This window comes from Pelodiscus sinensis, chromosome 8 (genome assembly GCF_049634645.1).
Source record: "Pelodiscus sinensis isolate JC-2024 chromosome 8, ASM4963464v1, whole genome shotgun sequence".
In the NCBI taxonomy this organism is placed as follows: Eukaryota; Metazoa; Chordata; order Testudines; family Trionychidae; genus Pelodiscus; species Pelodiscus sinensis.
The window spans coordinates 32,448,035-32,464,205 of NC_134718.1; the positions used below are offsets into that span (position 1 = coordinate 32,448,035).

General features: G+C 43.4%; 1 protein-coding gene across 1 annotated transcript in view; it reads left to right on the plus strand.

The window, feature by feature from the left end:
- The window catches only part of PPA1 (inorganic pyrophosphatase 1), a 34,950-nt gene that overhangs the window by 9,929 nt on the left and 8,850 nt on the right, over positions 1–16,171 (plus strand). Inside the window, exons 3-7 of the mRNA XM_075934984.1 lie at positions 6,121–6,174; positions 7,003–7,122; positions 8,466–8,552; positions 8,865–8,991; positions 12,139–12,266. Coding sequence (XP_075791099.1) covers positions 6,121–6,174; positions 7,003–7,122; positions 8,466–8,552; positions 8,865–8,991; positions 12,139–12,266 — 516 coding nt within the window. The remainder of the gene's footprint in view (positions 1–6,120; positions 6,175–7,002; positions 7,123–8,465; positions 8,553–8,864; positions 8,992–12,138; positions 12,267–16,171) is intronic.

A 16,171-nucleotide genomic window follows, 5' to 3' on the forward strand; every position in this document is an offset into this window, starting at 1 on the left:
TAAAAGACAGCTGGAAAACTGCTGTCCTGTGTGTAAATACAGTGACTGAAAGCTACCTAACCTCTCTTTGGACTGCTTTGTTCTACCCATGGGATTCCTCTCCATGAAAAATTCCTCTTGAGGAAGTAGTACCCATTTGAGAGGGTACTAAGATTGCATTCTGATGGTGGTGATAGTCTGGGCTCTTGCCTCTTATAAGTTAAGTGCAAAATGTGCAGCTATTTCTTACTTTTTTTAATAGTAATCCCTCCTGGTAAAAATATCTGTTCTGACTTGCCAGAATTATACCACTGAAGTAAATACAGACATCATTATGAAAGCATTCCATATATTGACTGAGGCCATCTTTACATTAGGAAATTTCAAATTGACTAGATTCAACTTAAGGACTCCCAATTTAACACATTCAAACTTAGAAATAAATGGAGATTACCTATCTCCTAGAGCTGGAAGGGACCTTGAAAGGTCATCGAGTCCAGTCCCCTGCCTTCACAGCAGGACCAAATACCATCCCTGACCATTTTTGCCCCAAATCCCTAAATGGCCTCCTCAACGATTGAACTCACAACCCTGAGTTTAGCAGGCCAATGCTCAAACCACTGAGCTATCCATCTCCCCAATTGTGTGTTCTCATTATGGGGAAGCATTGAAATTAGTCCAAAATAGCATGACCACATTATTAAACAGAGCCTCCCTCCGAGTTAGAGGCCACAGAAGCAATCTGGGGAGGTGCCAAGAGGGCAGATACTCAATATTCCCTGTGGCTGCTTGGTCCATAAAACTGCTGTCATAGCTTATCATGACTCCTTCCTTACTCTGGCATAAGTGCAGAAGTGGGGGCCAGTAAAAGTACCCCAAAACCTTATCTACCAGGCTTTGGTATAAAACTCTCCTCCCCCCCCCCCCCCCCCCCAGAATCTTAACCTAGATTTTTGGGAATAAAATCTCCACTGCAACAACCCAAGTATTGATACAAAAATCAGGGGAAAGATCACTTGGGAAATCTCACCCCTAAAGTAGAAACTAGGACACAACCTTTAACCAATACCAGGTTAATAAAAGGGAAAGAAAAAGAACTTTTATTATCACCACAATATTTCTGTTTCAAGAATACTTTTCCATCTAGTCATTAACAACATAATATACTCATGGAGCAGAAATTTACCATGGGCCAGGAACTTAGTTACAAAGGAGAGCAAAACCCATTTTTAAATGCACAGACATCAGATCCCATTTCCTAAACCATAAAACAATAAAACCTAACAGATTTATCTAAACTTTATCCTACTTACAGACTGTGAAGAGTATTTTCTTAAAGGGAGCCATCCTGACCCCTTCAATAGCTGGGGAGAGAACTCCCTGAACAAAGGAGGGAAAAACCCAAAAATTCCTTTATCCCAGTTTGAAATTCCTACTTGCATTCCTGTTGGCTGAATCTACCTGGTTAAGTAAGGGACATAGTTAACCCCTTAGTCCCCAGGCTGATGGCTAACCCTCATGACAACTGCGATGGTGCTTACAGGGGCTCCTCTTCATACTCACGTCTCACAAGGCATTCCTCCGTTCCCTCCCCCCTTGCGGTACAGAAAAGGGAAACTGTGGACATGCACCTTGTTGTGCTCTGGGTTGCCAATGAGGATGCCACAGCCCTGCCCTCAAGGAGCCAGAACTGCTGCAAATGCCATGCTCATGGCTCTTGTGCTGTGCCTCATGGTGCGATACATTGCAAATGCCCACATTTTGCTCCTATAGGATGAGGAGCATGGACCCTGGGACTTCCTCCACCCATAGGGTTTTAATCCCCCCTGCTACAGTGTAGGGTATGCCAACCCCACCACACATCGCCAGTTCTGAGACTCTCCACAAGGGACCCCTACATTCCCTGTATGTGTCTTTCATCCCCCACACCTCCCCTCTCTTGCAGAGTAAATACAGAAGAGATTGTTCTTGGTCAACTTGAAGTCTTTATTCTGGGGACATACAACAGGGTAGGGAATGGGAAAATAACCTGGATTCAGGGAGGGGAGTTCAGGGATGGGGCTGGGACTGGCATCTGCCTCCAGGTAGCCTGGAGGCTCCGGCTGCCCTAGAGATTTCCCTCCTCCCCCCATGTTCTGGGTCCCTGTCAGTCCCTGGGGACTTTTGCAGGGAAAGCCATCAGGTGGGTGGGAGGTGACTGGTGGCCCACTCCATAGCAGAAGAGAGTGTGGGAAACATCCTCATGCTGGTGCGCCAGCTCTTCCCAGGCAGCTTTTCTCTCCTCCTGGTCAGCCTGCCACTCTTCTCGCTTGGCAACATGCTCCTGGCACTCTGCCTTGAGTCCCTGCACGAGGGACTGCAGACAGACCATCTGCTCCCTCGTGAGCTTGTCCCAAGTTCTTTTCCACCTGAGAATCCCACTCAGGTGGATAGATGCAGTGGGAGGTAGGGGACAAGAAAAGTTACAAGGACAGTCGTCATAGGAGACACTGTGTATAAAGCTTAGCCCTAATCTTTGAGCTGACATGGAAGGTCTCAGTTCAGACAAAGGGGATGTGTTTCGAGCAAGACCATATGTGTTTCCTATGAAGCAGGCACTATACAGTAAATGCACAGACATCCCAGGGGAGCATGGCAACACACACAGCCTGGGGACAAACTGGTATGGGAAGGTGCCAGCCAGGCCAGGAGCCTGCAGGCGGGACAGATGGGGCGGCTTAGCTTCCGTCTGTGTCCCACACGCACTAGGTCCTGCACTTGTAGCGTCCTGCAAACAGAACTTTTATCCCTGCCTGCTGGGTTGAGGGAGATATGTGTGAATGGCAGATGCCACTTGCTGGAGAGAGAGAGCTAATGGGTTCCCCACCTCTTCATCCTCCTAGCAGGTTCCCATGCATGATATCCGTTTCCTCCTCATCACTGCACTTGATTGGGAGCAAATGCTGTCTGAGTGTGGGCATGAACCTGGACCCTGTGCTAGGAATGTGAAAGAGTAGTCGGTTACTGAACTACCCGATAACCCTAAGAGTTGGGACCCCTCCATGGCCAGCTACGGTAAGGCTGGTCACGGACAGAGGCTGCTGCTGGAGCAGCCTCTGTTTATGACGGCCAGGGCTGTTGGACATAAGACCCTCCACGGACAGGGGCTGTTGGACCCAGCGTAAGCCAGGACTGAGCAAGCCTGGCTCATGCTGGGACCAGGAGCGACCCCTGCTGCAGCTTTGCAGTTTAAATGTTGTAGGAGCTGGGCTGCTTGCGTGCTCGGCTCTTACTACATTTATACTGCAGAGCTGCAGCAGGGGTAGCTCCTTTGGCGTGCCTTCCCTTATCGACTAATCGTGTTGTTGATACAGATCATATCAACTATCCAATTACTCACCTCTTAACATCTGTAGAAACAAGTGTGATTAATGTTGTAGGATTTGGACTACACAATACGGTGTTGACTGTCACATTTCTTTTTTTTATTGCAGAGCTATCTCAGGGAATATTCCTGGTTACTCTGCTGGTTCATTAGCTGCGTTATTAGTGAGTTGAGCTTAGGGAAAAAGCTTATGTTACTCTGGGCACTGTCGTTAGCTCTTAATCTTGGTATTTTTAAGATCTTGAGAGGATTGTAAAGTATTTTTAGTGTAAGATTTGAGATGTGCTAAACCTATTTAATTTCAAAATATAAACTAGCTTCTACATAGACACAAGTTTACAGAACTTGCCTTATCTTGAATTTAGCTACTAGCCTTCAGCTTCTTCTCCTTCCCTCCAAAAGTTGGTTATTTCCAGGGCTTGACGAATGGTGGCGAAAACCACTCGCCAGTCCCGTACTGCGCATGTGTGCGCTGCAGATGAACGGGGTACGCGGCTGAATTCTAATCGCCATGGGCAAGTAGATTGTATTGTTTGTCGAGCCCTGATTATTTCCATTCTGTTGTGATCCACTGCATTTTCCATACTAATAAATTTTGTCTATCCTCCTTAATAGGAGAAATGCACAAATACTAATAGGGGCTCTTTGTTATGGATTTAGAGCTCCAACACAGAAAGAGTAGATATAGAAACTGTAGAACATGTAACAGCATACCATCAGTCATACCATGGAGAAATACAGGCGCAAGGAATTTAGCATCTCCGATATAACTGTTCTGAGATACTAATACTTCTTCTTAACTTGGGGATTAGATGTACAAATGGTTGATATGGAGCCAGGAACTTCAGGTGCTCAGCACTTTGAGAAAAATCAAGCCAATTTTATTTAGGTTGTAGCTTAAAAGTGTGGGGGGAGGAAAAAGCTCTGATTTCTGGAGGAAGAGCGGACTCATGTGGGACTTTCAGAAAAAGTACTCTGTTGGTCTAGCTCAGTAGACATTGCTGCGAAATCCCACCCATAGTCTCATTACTGCAAGAGATATTTCTATACAGTAGACTCTCTGAATTATGAATTGACGAGTCAAGCACACTCCTTGTCTGGCACTGAAGTATGCAATCAGGCAGCAAGAGAGAGAAAATACAGTATGGCTTCTTCTACACTGCAGGATTTTTCCGCAAGAAGCTTTTTGCAGAAGAGATCTTCCGCAAAAACTTCTTGCACAAAAGCACATTCAGACCTCAAAGCACAAAATGAGAATAACTCTACCAGCAAAAGCCCTCTGGTCTGCTAATTTACTTGCGCAAAAATGCGCTTGAGGTCTGAACGCACTGCCATGTTTTGCGCAAAACCAGCTATTTTTGCACAAAAGCTTTGTATTGTAGATGTAGTCTATGGTATTATGTCGAACTATTTTAAAAAGCAACTTTTTTTTTTTAATGACGAGGTAAAGAAACTGTTTCTGTGCATGTTTAATTTAAATTAAGATAATAAAAGTAAAAGTTTTCCTTTTGCATAATAAAAGTTTCAAAGCTGTAGTAAGCCAAGTAAACTATAGGGCCGTGGTCCCCAGCACGGTGTCCGCGGGCGCCATGGCGCCCACGGGGGCATTTGTCGGCGCCCGCCAAGTGCTCAGGGCTGGCCTGGCCCCGGGCACGTGGCGCATGCGCGGTGCCGGAGCCGGCCCCGGGCGCGTGGTGCACGGTGAGCGCCAGCCCCGGGGGCGCCGTGGATTCACCCCCCGCGGCGCTTGGGGGGGGGGGGGGAGGGGGAGAAGAGCGCCAGCCCCGGGCGCGCGGCGCTTGGGGGCGGGGGGGAGGAAGCGCTAGCGCCGGCCCCGGGCGCGCGGCGCTTGGGGAGAGAGCGCTAGCGCCAGCCCCGGGCGCGCGGCGCTTGGGGGAGGGAGGGGGGAAGAGAGCGCCGGCCCCGGGCGCGCGGCGCTTGAGGGGAGAGCGCTGGCCCCGGGCGCCCGGTGGCCGAACGGCCACGCCCCCTGGCGCCCGGCAACCCCAAATGGTTGGGGACCACTGCTATAGGGGGAGAGTAACATTTTGTTCAGAATTATGAGCACACCAGGAATGAACATTATTTATTACTTGGAGGCTCTCCTGTGTTCCTGACACTCCTTGTACCTACTATGTTAAATGTGCCATAGCTATAGATGGGCCATCTTTACAGAGAGGGGGACAATGGTCACAATCCTTCCAGGATCTCTGGTTCTTTTGTTTAATCAGGGTAGAATTTGTATTACTGCAATGTTGAATGCCTATCAAAAACATTTTTTCCTTAGAAATGTATTAATCATGTTCATCCTGTAAATGAAACATTAGTGTCATAGATGTGCTTATGCTTTTCTTTTTGGCTTCCATTTTGTTTCTCACTAGAAACTCACATTTGAATTCTTGCTATAGGTTTAATAAAAATAATACAAACTTAATTGAAAACTGGTATATAAGGACCTACTAGTATTATAAGTTATGTAGCTGAAAAGATACCTGTTACACCAACTTTCTGTGGCTTAAAAAAAACCCCGTAGTACTAGGCTTACATGGAGTAGTTACTTTAGTCTGAATGTTGAACACTTTACTGTTGACGTTTAAGGTCCCACTGCCCAGTCTGTTACCAAGAGGTAACAAAATTATCTCACTTGTCAGACACAACAAAATGTTATAGAATTTTAAATAACTTATTATTATTTTTATTAGTTTGTGTTTGCTTTAGAATATGGGGATGTACTTCTCATTTCAGATTTTTGCTGATTTACTACTTGCTTGTTTCAGAATGTATTCAACATGGTTGTGGAAGTGCCTCGATGGACAAATGCAAAGATGGAGGTAAGTGAAAGATAATTATTTGAAGATCTGGCTGGTTCTTAAATGCTGATTTCTATATGGCTTTTTTGAAGGGAAGGTAGTAGTCTAATATAGTACATTTGTGGTCTGGCACAAGCAGAAAAAATCGAAGTTAACACCTAAATGTAGAACATGGGTAACAAGTTTTATAGTGTATAATACTAGTGGGTGCGTCAGAGGGGACAGGGTGCCAGTGGGGACAGAGTTCTGCGGCTGGGGGCAGGGGAGAGGGAACAGGGTGCCGGGAGGGCAGGGAACAGGGTGTCAGTGGGAGCAGAGAGTCCTCTCCTCCGGGGCCGATGCCCCCTCCCGCAGCACGCACGGCACGTCACAGACCTGAAGGAAGGGAGCAGCCAGCGCACTTCCGGAACCCCCGGAAGTGGTGCGAAGCTGCAGGACTTCCGTCCACCCCACGGGAAGCCAGCACTACTTCCATTGTCGCTGGAGGTAAGTAGTGGGGCTTCTTGGGGGTGGGGGGGAAATGAGGGGGCCTGAACGCTTCGTGATCGACTGGTCGAGGCCTCGCGATCAACCAGTCAATTGCAATCGACCATTTGGTGACCACGACTCGAGGCATATTTTGACTCTAGTCTGTGTTGTCAGACTTTCAAAGGTACTGAACCCAACAGCTTCTGTTGACTTTAATAAGAGGTAATGGGTTCTCAGCACCCCTGCATAAACAGCTAGGTTTTCAGATTAGATTCAGATTTTTGAGGTTTCTGATTTTGAAAATCTGGAGGCAGGGTAACTAAATGGTAATGTATTTTATTAGATTAATGAAATACTAGTAACAGCATTTGTCTGTTTTAGATTGCAACAAAGGATCCTCTAAACCCAATTAAACAAGATGTGAAGAAAGGAAAGCTGCGTTATGTTGCTAATGTATTTCCCCACAAGGGCTATATCTGGAATTATGGTGCTATCCCTCAGGTATTGCATTGTGCATTTATCTTCTTCTTGTGATGGAAACTGTATATTAACCCGACACACACCATCTTGAACATCTTTTTATATTTTTTTAAGTGAATGCTAGCACACTAGCAAAACAAGGTCATCTTAATCTATTCTGTGGCAAAATTAATGAGGGTAAATATGTAGTCAGTAGTGACAAATTTCAAGAGGAAGGTAAGAATGCAAGTCATGTTGTAAACAAGCTAACAAAAGGATAAACTAGTAGCAAAATTCCAATTTTATTCTACATTAGTGTTACACTAGTAATATGTCAGTTGTACTACAATGACCTCACCACCACCTATCAGTCCGATTAAACATCAGTCTTCAGAAATTAGTTGTAAGTTGATCTAGGGCCGGCAATTGGTAAATACTCTGATAGTGATTCTACACCCATGTGTAAATCCCGGATCCCTGCTGCTTTCAATTCCCAGACAATTCTTAAAAGCAACCTGTCAGGAGATTGTTCGTTATTTGAATGAAGGGACTCCATGATAAGTTATGTATTGACAATGAAAAATCATGAAGAGTAATATGTGCATAACTTGAACATGTTTTACAATCCTAGGGGTAATTATATTAAAATTACCTTCGACAAGATGCAGTATTAAAACTTGCATTTCCCTGGGCTTCATATTTATAATTTAAACAGTTTTGGTCTCTTCTAGAAATAGACTCTCTCTCTCATAGATACAAGTTGGATTTTTAGTTAATGTTATAGTTAACAAAACACACTGCATGGCAATTTATACAGAATGGATCTCTTTCATACTTCTCTGAACTTTGTCCATATACTGTTCTCACTGCTCAAACAACTTTTTCCAGCACTGAAGGAATGGGAGTGGATGGACAGGTTTGACTGCCTGCCAACATAAAGGTGTAAATAATGCCAGTACAAGTTCCTTATTGTAAAAGGGCTATCTTAAGACTGCCCTTATTTGTCTTTTAATTACCTTACTAGCTTTCTGTATTCTTCCCTTTGACCTAGGAAGTCAGGTCAGTGCTAATAATGGGAAGTAGTTCAAAAGTATAGTTGGAGGAAGCGAGGATGCAGCTTTTGCTGATATAGAAGTCCCAGATCCATGGGCAAAGTAAACAGGCTAACTTAAAATTGATAGGGTTAATAAATATAAAAACATGTGGAAACTTCCTAACCAGCAGTCAAAACTGACATTCTTCCTACTAAACAGAGAAATGTTACATCTTAATTAAGCTTCTTCACTATACCATTGCTGCCTGCGTGAAAAACTCAAAGCCATTCATTGACAAATTCTGAATCTCTGGGATTCTCTTGTGGCAAAAGTCTTTTTCTATTATTGTAGACATGGGAATATCCAGGACATAAAGATGAAAATACTGGCTACTGTGGAGATAATGATCCAGTTGATGTGTGTGAAATTGGAAGCAAGGTAATGTGCTATCTTCCATAGGATGATTATTTTTGTTACATTAACTGATTTTCAGAGATGACCTACTCATATTTCTGGATCTTTTATTATGAACTTGGCTTCTCCTGATGCTGAAATGTTATGAATCTTAATTGTCCGAATTCATATAATTCAGACCAAGGTTCAAGTTAATGGTTCACCAGTGGTGTTGATTTAGACAGTCTCTTATATTGATCCTCTGTACTGAACATGTTTTGAATGTTTTTACTGAATTTGTTATCTGTTCCACACCCCGTAATACATTTGTAAAAATATTTACGTTTATTTAATTAGATATGCTCAAGAGGAGAAGTAATTAAAGTGAAAGTTCTGGGCACACTGGCACTGATTGATGAGGGGGAGACAGACTGGAAATTAATTGCAATCAATATTGAAGACTCTGAAGCAGCCAACTATAACAGTAAGTAGCACAGAAGGAAGGTGTTTTAGCTCTTTATTTCCTAAATGAGGACCTTGAACAAAACGTTCCTTCATACTGAAAAAATCTGGAATCTGTAGAGCTAGATTTTAGCCTGTTTCTGCACAGGTCTTTGAGCAAGATGAACACAACTCCCTTTCCCAGCAGAGCCAGCTCTAGGCACCAGCAAATCAGGCAGGTGCTTGGGGCGGCATTTCGCCAGGGGCAGCATTTCAGGTAAGCAGCTGGTGCCGCCCCTGGCAATGCCTAGCCCCGCCCCACTGATTTAAAGGGCCGTGGCTGGGAAATGCCGAGAAACGCTGTGGCTGCACGCAGCCAGCTGGCAGCACCAATGCTCCCCGGAGCCTGCTGGCTGCCCCTGTCTCCTCTCCTGCTCCTCCCCTCCACTGTCAATGCCTAGCCCCGCCCTTCCCTGCACCGCTGATTTAAAGGGCCATGGCCCAATGCACCCCAGAGCCTGCTGGCCGCCCCATCTCCTCTCTGTCCTGCTCCTCCCCACCCCCAGCAATGCCTAGCCCTGCCCCGCTGATTTAAAGGGCCACGGCCTGTGGCCCAATGCGCCCCGGAGCCTGCTGGACACCCCGTCTCCTCTCCTGCTCCTCCCTTCCCCCAGCAATGTCTAGCCCTGCTCTGCCCCACCCCGCCAATTTAAAGGGCCACAGGAGACGCTGCGGCTGCTCAGCCAGCACTGGCACCATGTGCGCCTGGCCCCAGAGCCTGCTGGCCATCCCTGTCTCCTAGTCCTGAGTCCTGCTCCTCCCCGGCAGCCGCTACCTCCGAGAGTCTCTCCCCTCCAAGCCATCAGCCACTTCTCCGCCTACATAGTATGGAAATCCCAGTTAAGATGCCCCCTTTCCACCTAGGCTTGCCATGTGTCTGGTATTTTCTTTTCCTGTCTGGTCTTAAAAAAAAAAAAAAAAAAAAAAAATCAGAAAATACTGGACACCTGGCAAACCTACAAACACTCAGCCGACTGGCCCAGACCCTGGCCTCTCCCCCCAGGCCCCAGCCCCCAACAGCCTCAGCCCCATGGATCCTTTGAAGTCTGTTCCTAGTATATTTTTCTTGTTCGTGTTTGTAGTAGATGTAGAACCAAACAAGGATCCAGCACACAGAGAGAGAATATTAACTGTTCTGTACTCTTCAAAGAAACACACATGCTGTTTCATAGATGTTTCTTTAAAGAATTAAACTTCGTTGATCTGGGTAAACTTTTGTGTTTGAGGTCTCTAAGGCAAGCTTCATTCCATATATAATTGTACTGAGCACATACAACTCTCCACTCCCTCTAACACCTCATAAACTTGAATATATAATGGCTTCTAACAAGATGGACACACGAAAATAATGTGCACATGCACACCCACTGATCTCAATTTATCTGATAACATAGATGTGTTAGAGCCACATAAGGAGTCACTGCATTCCAAAACAATCTAGTTTAACAGTACAACTATTATTGATGTAGTTTAGATGTCTTATGTGCTATAGTTATCATAATTGGTTGACAAGTATGTTTAAACAGAGTGGTATTTGTTAGCCAATTGTAATTGGTTTGAAGATTGATTAAGTACAGCCATAAAATACTTGAGTTTTAGATATGGCACAAGTTCTCCCTTCTATTTTTGGTACTTAGTTAAGGAAATATAAACTATTTGTGTTAATAGTTTTCCATGCATTCAAACCACAATTAAAAAGTAGCCTATTTCTATAAGAACAATAAAGTAGAGATTTAAGGTACATTTCCCACTCTTGAAAAAGACCTTTGTGTGAGCTGGAAATCTTGTCTCTATCACCAAAACAAAACAAAAAAACTTGCGAAGTGCAAATGTGTAAAAGCCAACAAAAAGGCGGGGAAGGGGGCAGCCAAACATTTTTTTGCTTGGGGCAGCAAAAAACCTAGAGCAAGCCCTGTTTCCCACTCTGGTCTAGCTTCCTGTGCCAAGGAATCTACATATTCCTACAAGTGATGCTGGCCTGGGCAGTAGAAGGATACCTTGTTTCATCATACTTTATGCTTTCTGTTGGCAAAGGCCACATGGAAACTGCCAGTGGGAGCTGGTTGCCCTTGTGCAGCCAAACCCCTGAGAAAAGATGATAGTGAAAATTCCAAAGAGGGTGAATTGCCTACATAGCACTCAAGATTTTACTGGCACAAGACACAATTTTCACTTCCATGTAACAGCTCCTTCATTGGATCCATACAGCTAAGTGAACATGTGATGTCTGAAAGAAAACACATCTAAGTTCTCCTGACTAAAGATCAAAGATCCTTCTGTCCCTTTTACCCTGAATATTAAGAGTCCAGTAAAATAAGTTGGGCTAATCAGACCTGTTAAAAGTTACCCATAAATTATCTTTGTAAAATAACAGACATCAATTATCTTACCCATTACAAAGATAGCTTCCCCAATTATCACCTCTAATATCATTAGCTCACAGACATTTACCTTTCCCCGCACCACCATCCCCCTTCTGTTCCGAAATTTGATTTGTCCTTTTCATATGTGTTCATTTTTTTTAATTGTATCCTTTGGTATATATGGTTGTGACGATTTTCTTCCACTATTTGATCTAAGGAAGTGGGTCTGGCCCACGAAAGCTCATCACCTAATAAACCATCTTGTTAGTCTTTAAAGTGCTACATAGTCCTGTATTTTGTTTCAGCTACACCAGACTAACACAGCTGCATTTCTATCACAATTAAGTTGAGTACCACTTCAGGTGAATGGCTCCTTAAGACTAAGCCAGTTGCAGAGCCTCCAGCAAGGGGACCTTTTCAAATGTGTGAATGCACCGGGGGAGACACTTGGCAGCCCTTTTGAAATGTAATGGTGACCCATATTTGGGTCTGACCCATAGGTTGGGAAACCTGTAAGTCAATCTTACGCTAAAGCAGTAGTATAACAAAACTTGTCCCTAACAAATGACTTCTGATGAGAGCTAGGCATTAGCTGTTGAGGAGATATTGCAGATATTCTGCTGTAGCCAACAGTCATAATGCTCATCTTCCTCGGTAGTGCTAGACTCAAAGGTGGTCTGGATAAGAGAATTGCACTAGAATTGAGACTAGTTTGAGACTGCACGTATTTGCATTGACAGTGAAGAGGTTTTTTCCCCTGATGTTAGATATTGATGATGTCAGAAAGATGAAACCTGGCTACCTAGAAGCTACAGTGGACTGGTTTAGAAAGTACAAGGTACCTGATGGGAAGCCAGAAAACCAGTTTGCATTTAATGGAGAATTTAAAGACAAGGTAGGTAACCGCCTCTTCATCTACTATATATTTGAGACTGTGCATCTGTGTCTGTGAATCCATTTGTTCAAGAATTTCTGCTAAGTGGTAATAACTAGGACCACCAAATTTGGTATGCAGTTTCGTCTTAGTTTGGTTGTGTGAGGACAATGAGATATGTGTGGAATACGATTGTTTCACATCAAATGGAAAGGGAAGGATGTGATAGCAGGGACCGTTACACTTAGGAATGACCACAAGGGGCAACATGTGTCACAGCCCCAAGCAGCATGCATCATGGTCTCAGGCAGCATGCCCCCACTGACCCCAAGGAGCAGCTGCCCACTATGTGACAGTCTTCCCTCCTCCTTCCTCTGCCCCCACTTCTGCCACCTTGTATCAGCTCCAGAGAGAAGCCAGGTAAGTCTTCTAGTTAGCTTTTTTTTTAGATATACAATCTGATTGTCCGAAAAGCACATTAGTTAAGGAATAGTAGTCTGTATATTGAGAGAGGCTCCTATTGCTAGTGTACCTGCAAAACTGAACTTTCTCTTAAAACTTAGTCAAATGACTTAGGCTATTTTTTTCATCTATTCTAATATAAATCACTAATTCATTCCATTTGTAACTCTCCCCAAACCGGTCTTTACATTAGAACAGCCATACTGGGTCAGACCAAAGGTCTGTCTAGCACAGTATCCTGTCTTCTGACCGTGGCCAACACCAGGTGCCCCAGAGGGAACAAACAGAACAGGTAATCACCAAGTGATCCATCCCCTGTTGCCCATTCCTAGCTGCTAACGGAGGCTAGGGCTAGACCATTCTGGCTAATAACCACTGGTAGACGTATACTCCATGAATTTATCCAGTTCTTTTTTGAACCCTGTTTAAGTCCTGGTCTTCACAGCATCCTGTGGCAAAGTGTTCCACAGACTGACTGCATTTTGTGAAGAAATACTTCCTTGTGTTGAGGGAGTAAGTAAATAACTTTTTCCCTTATTTATTTTCTCCATGCCAGTCGTGATTTTATAGATCTTTGTCATATCCCCTCTCCCCCCTTCTTCTCATTTCTAAGCTGAAAAGTCAGTCTGTGGCAGCTATTGTATATTCCAATTGCTTTTGTTGCCCTTTTTGAACTTTTTCCAATGCCAGGATACGTTTTTGAGATGAGGTGAGGCAACCACATCTGCCAGATGTATATATGCAATAAGATATACTCTTAATGCTGTATCCTTTTTTAAAATTATTCCCAACATTCTGTTGTGTTCTGACTGCTGCTGCACATTTAGTGGATGTTTTCAGAGAACTAGCCACAATGATTCTAAGATTTCTTTTGAGTGGTAACAGCTAATTTAGTGTAAAATGATAGGGACTAATAGTTGGGATAATGTTTCCCAATATGCGTTACTTTGCATTTACCAACATTAAAATTCATCTGCCATTTTGTTGCCCAGTCACCTAGTTTTGTAAGATCCTTTTGAAGCTCTTTGCAGTCTGCTTTGTACTTAACTATCACTTGCAGATTTTGCTACCTCACTGTTTACCCTTTTCTCCAGATCATTAATGTATGTTGACTAGGATTAGTCCCACTATGGACTCTGTCCGACACCACTCATTACCTCTCTCCATTCTGAAAACTGGCCATTTATTCCTACCATTTATTTACTATCTCTTTAACCGGTTTTCAGTCCATAAGAGGACCTTTCCTTTTATCCTCATTGTGCTTGTTGTTAGAAACATTTAAGGATTACATCCTTAGTGCAATGCAGCTGTTGAATACTCCTAGTTGTTGAAAAACCACACAAAATATGAATATCCCTCCACAGGAAGATCACTCCAACATACAGGATCTTCTGACATAGAAACATAGAATAGTAGAACTGGAAGGGACCTTGAAAGATCATTGACTCCAATCCCCTGCCCTCATGACAGAACCAACCACTGTCTAGGTCATCCCTGATAGATGTCTATCCAACTTGTTCTTAAATATCTCCAGTGATGGAGACTCCACAACTTTCCTCAACAATTTATTCCAGTGTTTAACCACCATGACAGGAAGTTTTTCCCAATGTATAACCTAAACCTCCCTTGCTGCAATTTAAGCTGCTTGTCCTATTCTCAGAGGTCACAGACAAAACATTTTCTCCCTCCTCCTTGTAACACCCTTTTGGATACTTGAAAACTACTATCATGTCCCCCTCAATCTTCTCTTTCTTAAACTAAACAAGCCCAATTCTTTCAGCCTTTCCTCATAGGACATGTTCTCTAGACCTTTAATCATTTTTGTTGCTCTTCTCTGGACCTTCTTCAATTCCTCCATCGTTTTTTAAATGTGGTGTCCAGAAATGGACACACTACTCCACTTGAGGCCTAATGAGTGCAGAGTAGAGTAGAACGATGACTTCTCGTGTCTTGCTCATAACACTCCTGTTAATGAGCCAGTATGGTAGCTAGCATGGTAGCTTTCATGCTCTTCTTTTGGCATGTGGTGTTTAGCCACAACAAAGGAGGCATGATGGGAGCTTCCCTTTATCCTCTTTATCCGTATCTCCTCTTCCTTTTCCTTCTCCCACCCCCTTAGTTTTGGCCTTTTGAAGCCTCCTATCAGGTGACAGAAACACACAGGCAGTCCATGAAGACTGGGTGGTGAGCTTGTGTATACTCCCTTCTCCTTCAAACATGTGTTGTCGTAATTTGCTATAATAAAGGAACTGACTTATGTTGTCTTAATTACTGTAGCTTGGTTGTACATACATTCTGAAATTCACCCTGATGAAATCAGGCTAAGGGTTTTGTTTTGAAAGCATCCCTCTCTTCAATTATTTCTAAATAGTGAAATGAGAATATTTGTTTTTGTTTTGGTTTTACATTAATCATGTTCACCCAGCATTTCACTTGGCATTGACTATAACTATTACATTACTATCTTCACTTTCTGGATCATATGTTTGAAAAGCTTCGGGTTACACATTGTAAAGTCTACAAATGTTTTGAATTTAAATGTTTACCACTTTTTTCTTTTATACCATCTTTGTTTAAAAATTATTTAGAAATATCTCCTTCCTCTAAATATTCAGGAAATGTTAGCATTATTTCCAGAAACTGACCAGGATCATGGTTACTTTACATAGATATTGCTCTCCCCCTCTCCTCTTATCCCACCCATTCTTTCAGATGTTGTACTGGTTTGTATCTAAAAGTTTTATTAAACTAGGGATAGAGAGTAGTAAGTATAAGCCAATGCATGTTAGAAAAAAGTCGTCTCTTTCACTAATATAGAAGTTCTGTTAGGGCACGTCTACCCAGCAGGGCTAAAGCCAAAATAAGCTATGCAACTTGAACTATGTGAACTGCGTAGCTGAAGTCAGAATAGCTTCTTTTGGCTTTTGGCGTTGTCTGTACAGCAGGAAGTCCAAGAGCACTCTTCCTCCAACTTCCCTTGCACCTTGTGCAATGAGGGTTCAGGAGTCAGAGTAAGAAGTCCTCCAGCTTGACATTATTTTGACATTGTCGAAATAATTGCTTGTAATATAGACATGGACTACGTTATTTTGGAATAACACTAGTTACTCTGAAATAATGTTGCTGTGTAGACATAGCCCAAGTGAGAGGTAAAATGGTCTTATGGTAAAGGTACTGGACTGAGATTTGGGAGATCAGAGTTCATTTCCTCTGTGTGCCACAAACTTCCGATGTCACCTTGGGAATAAAAGTAGAAGACATTTTATAATACACCATTTTGTCCATTAAGGTGTTTAGGCCAAGCATTGTGTCTTACTAGGAATCTGTAAAATGCCCAACACAAAGGGACTCTAATCTCTTTTATCAGCTCAAGCTGCTACTGTAAAGGCAAGTAATAGAAGGGAAGAAAATTTGCCCTTCTGTAATATCTACCTGTAAACACTAGGCTCTGTTGATTCCTATCT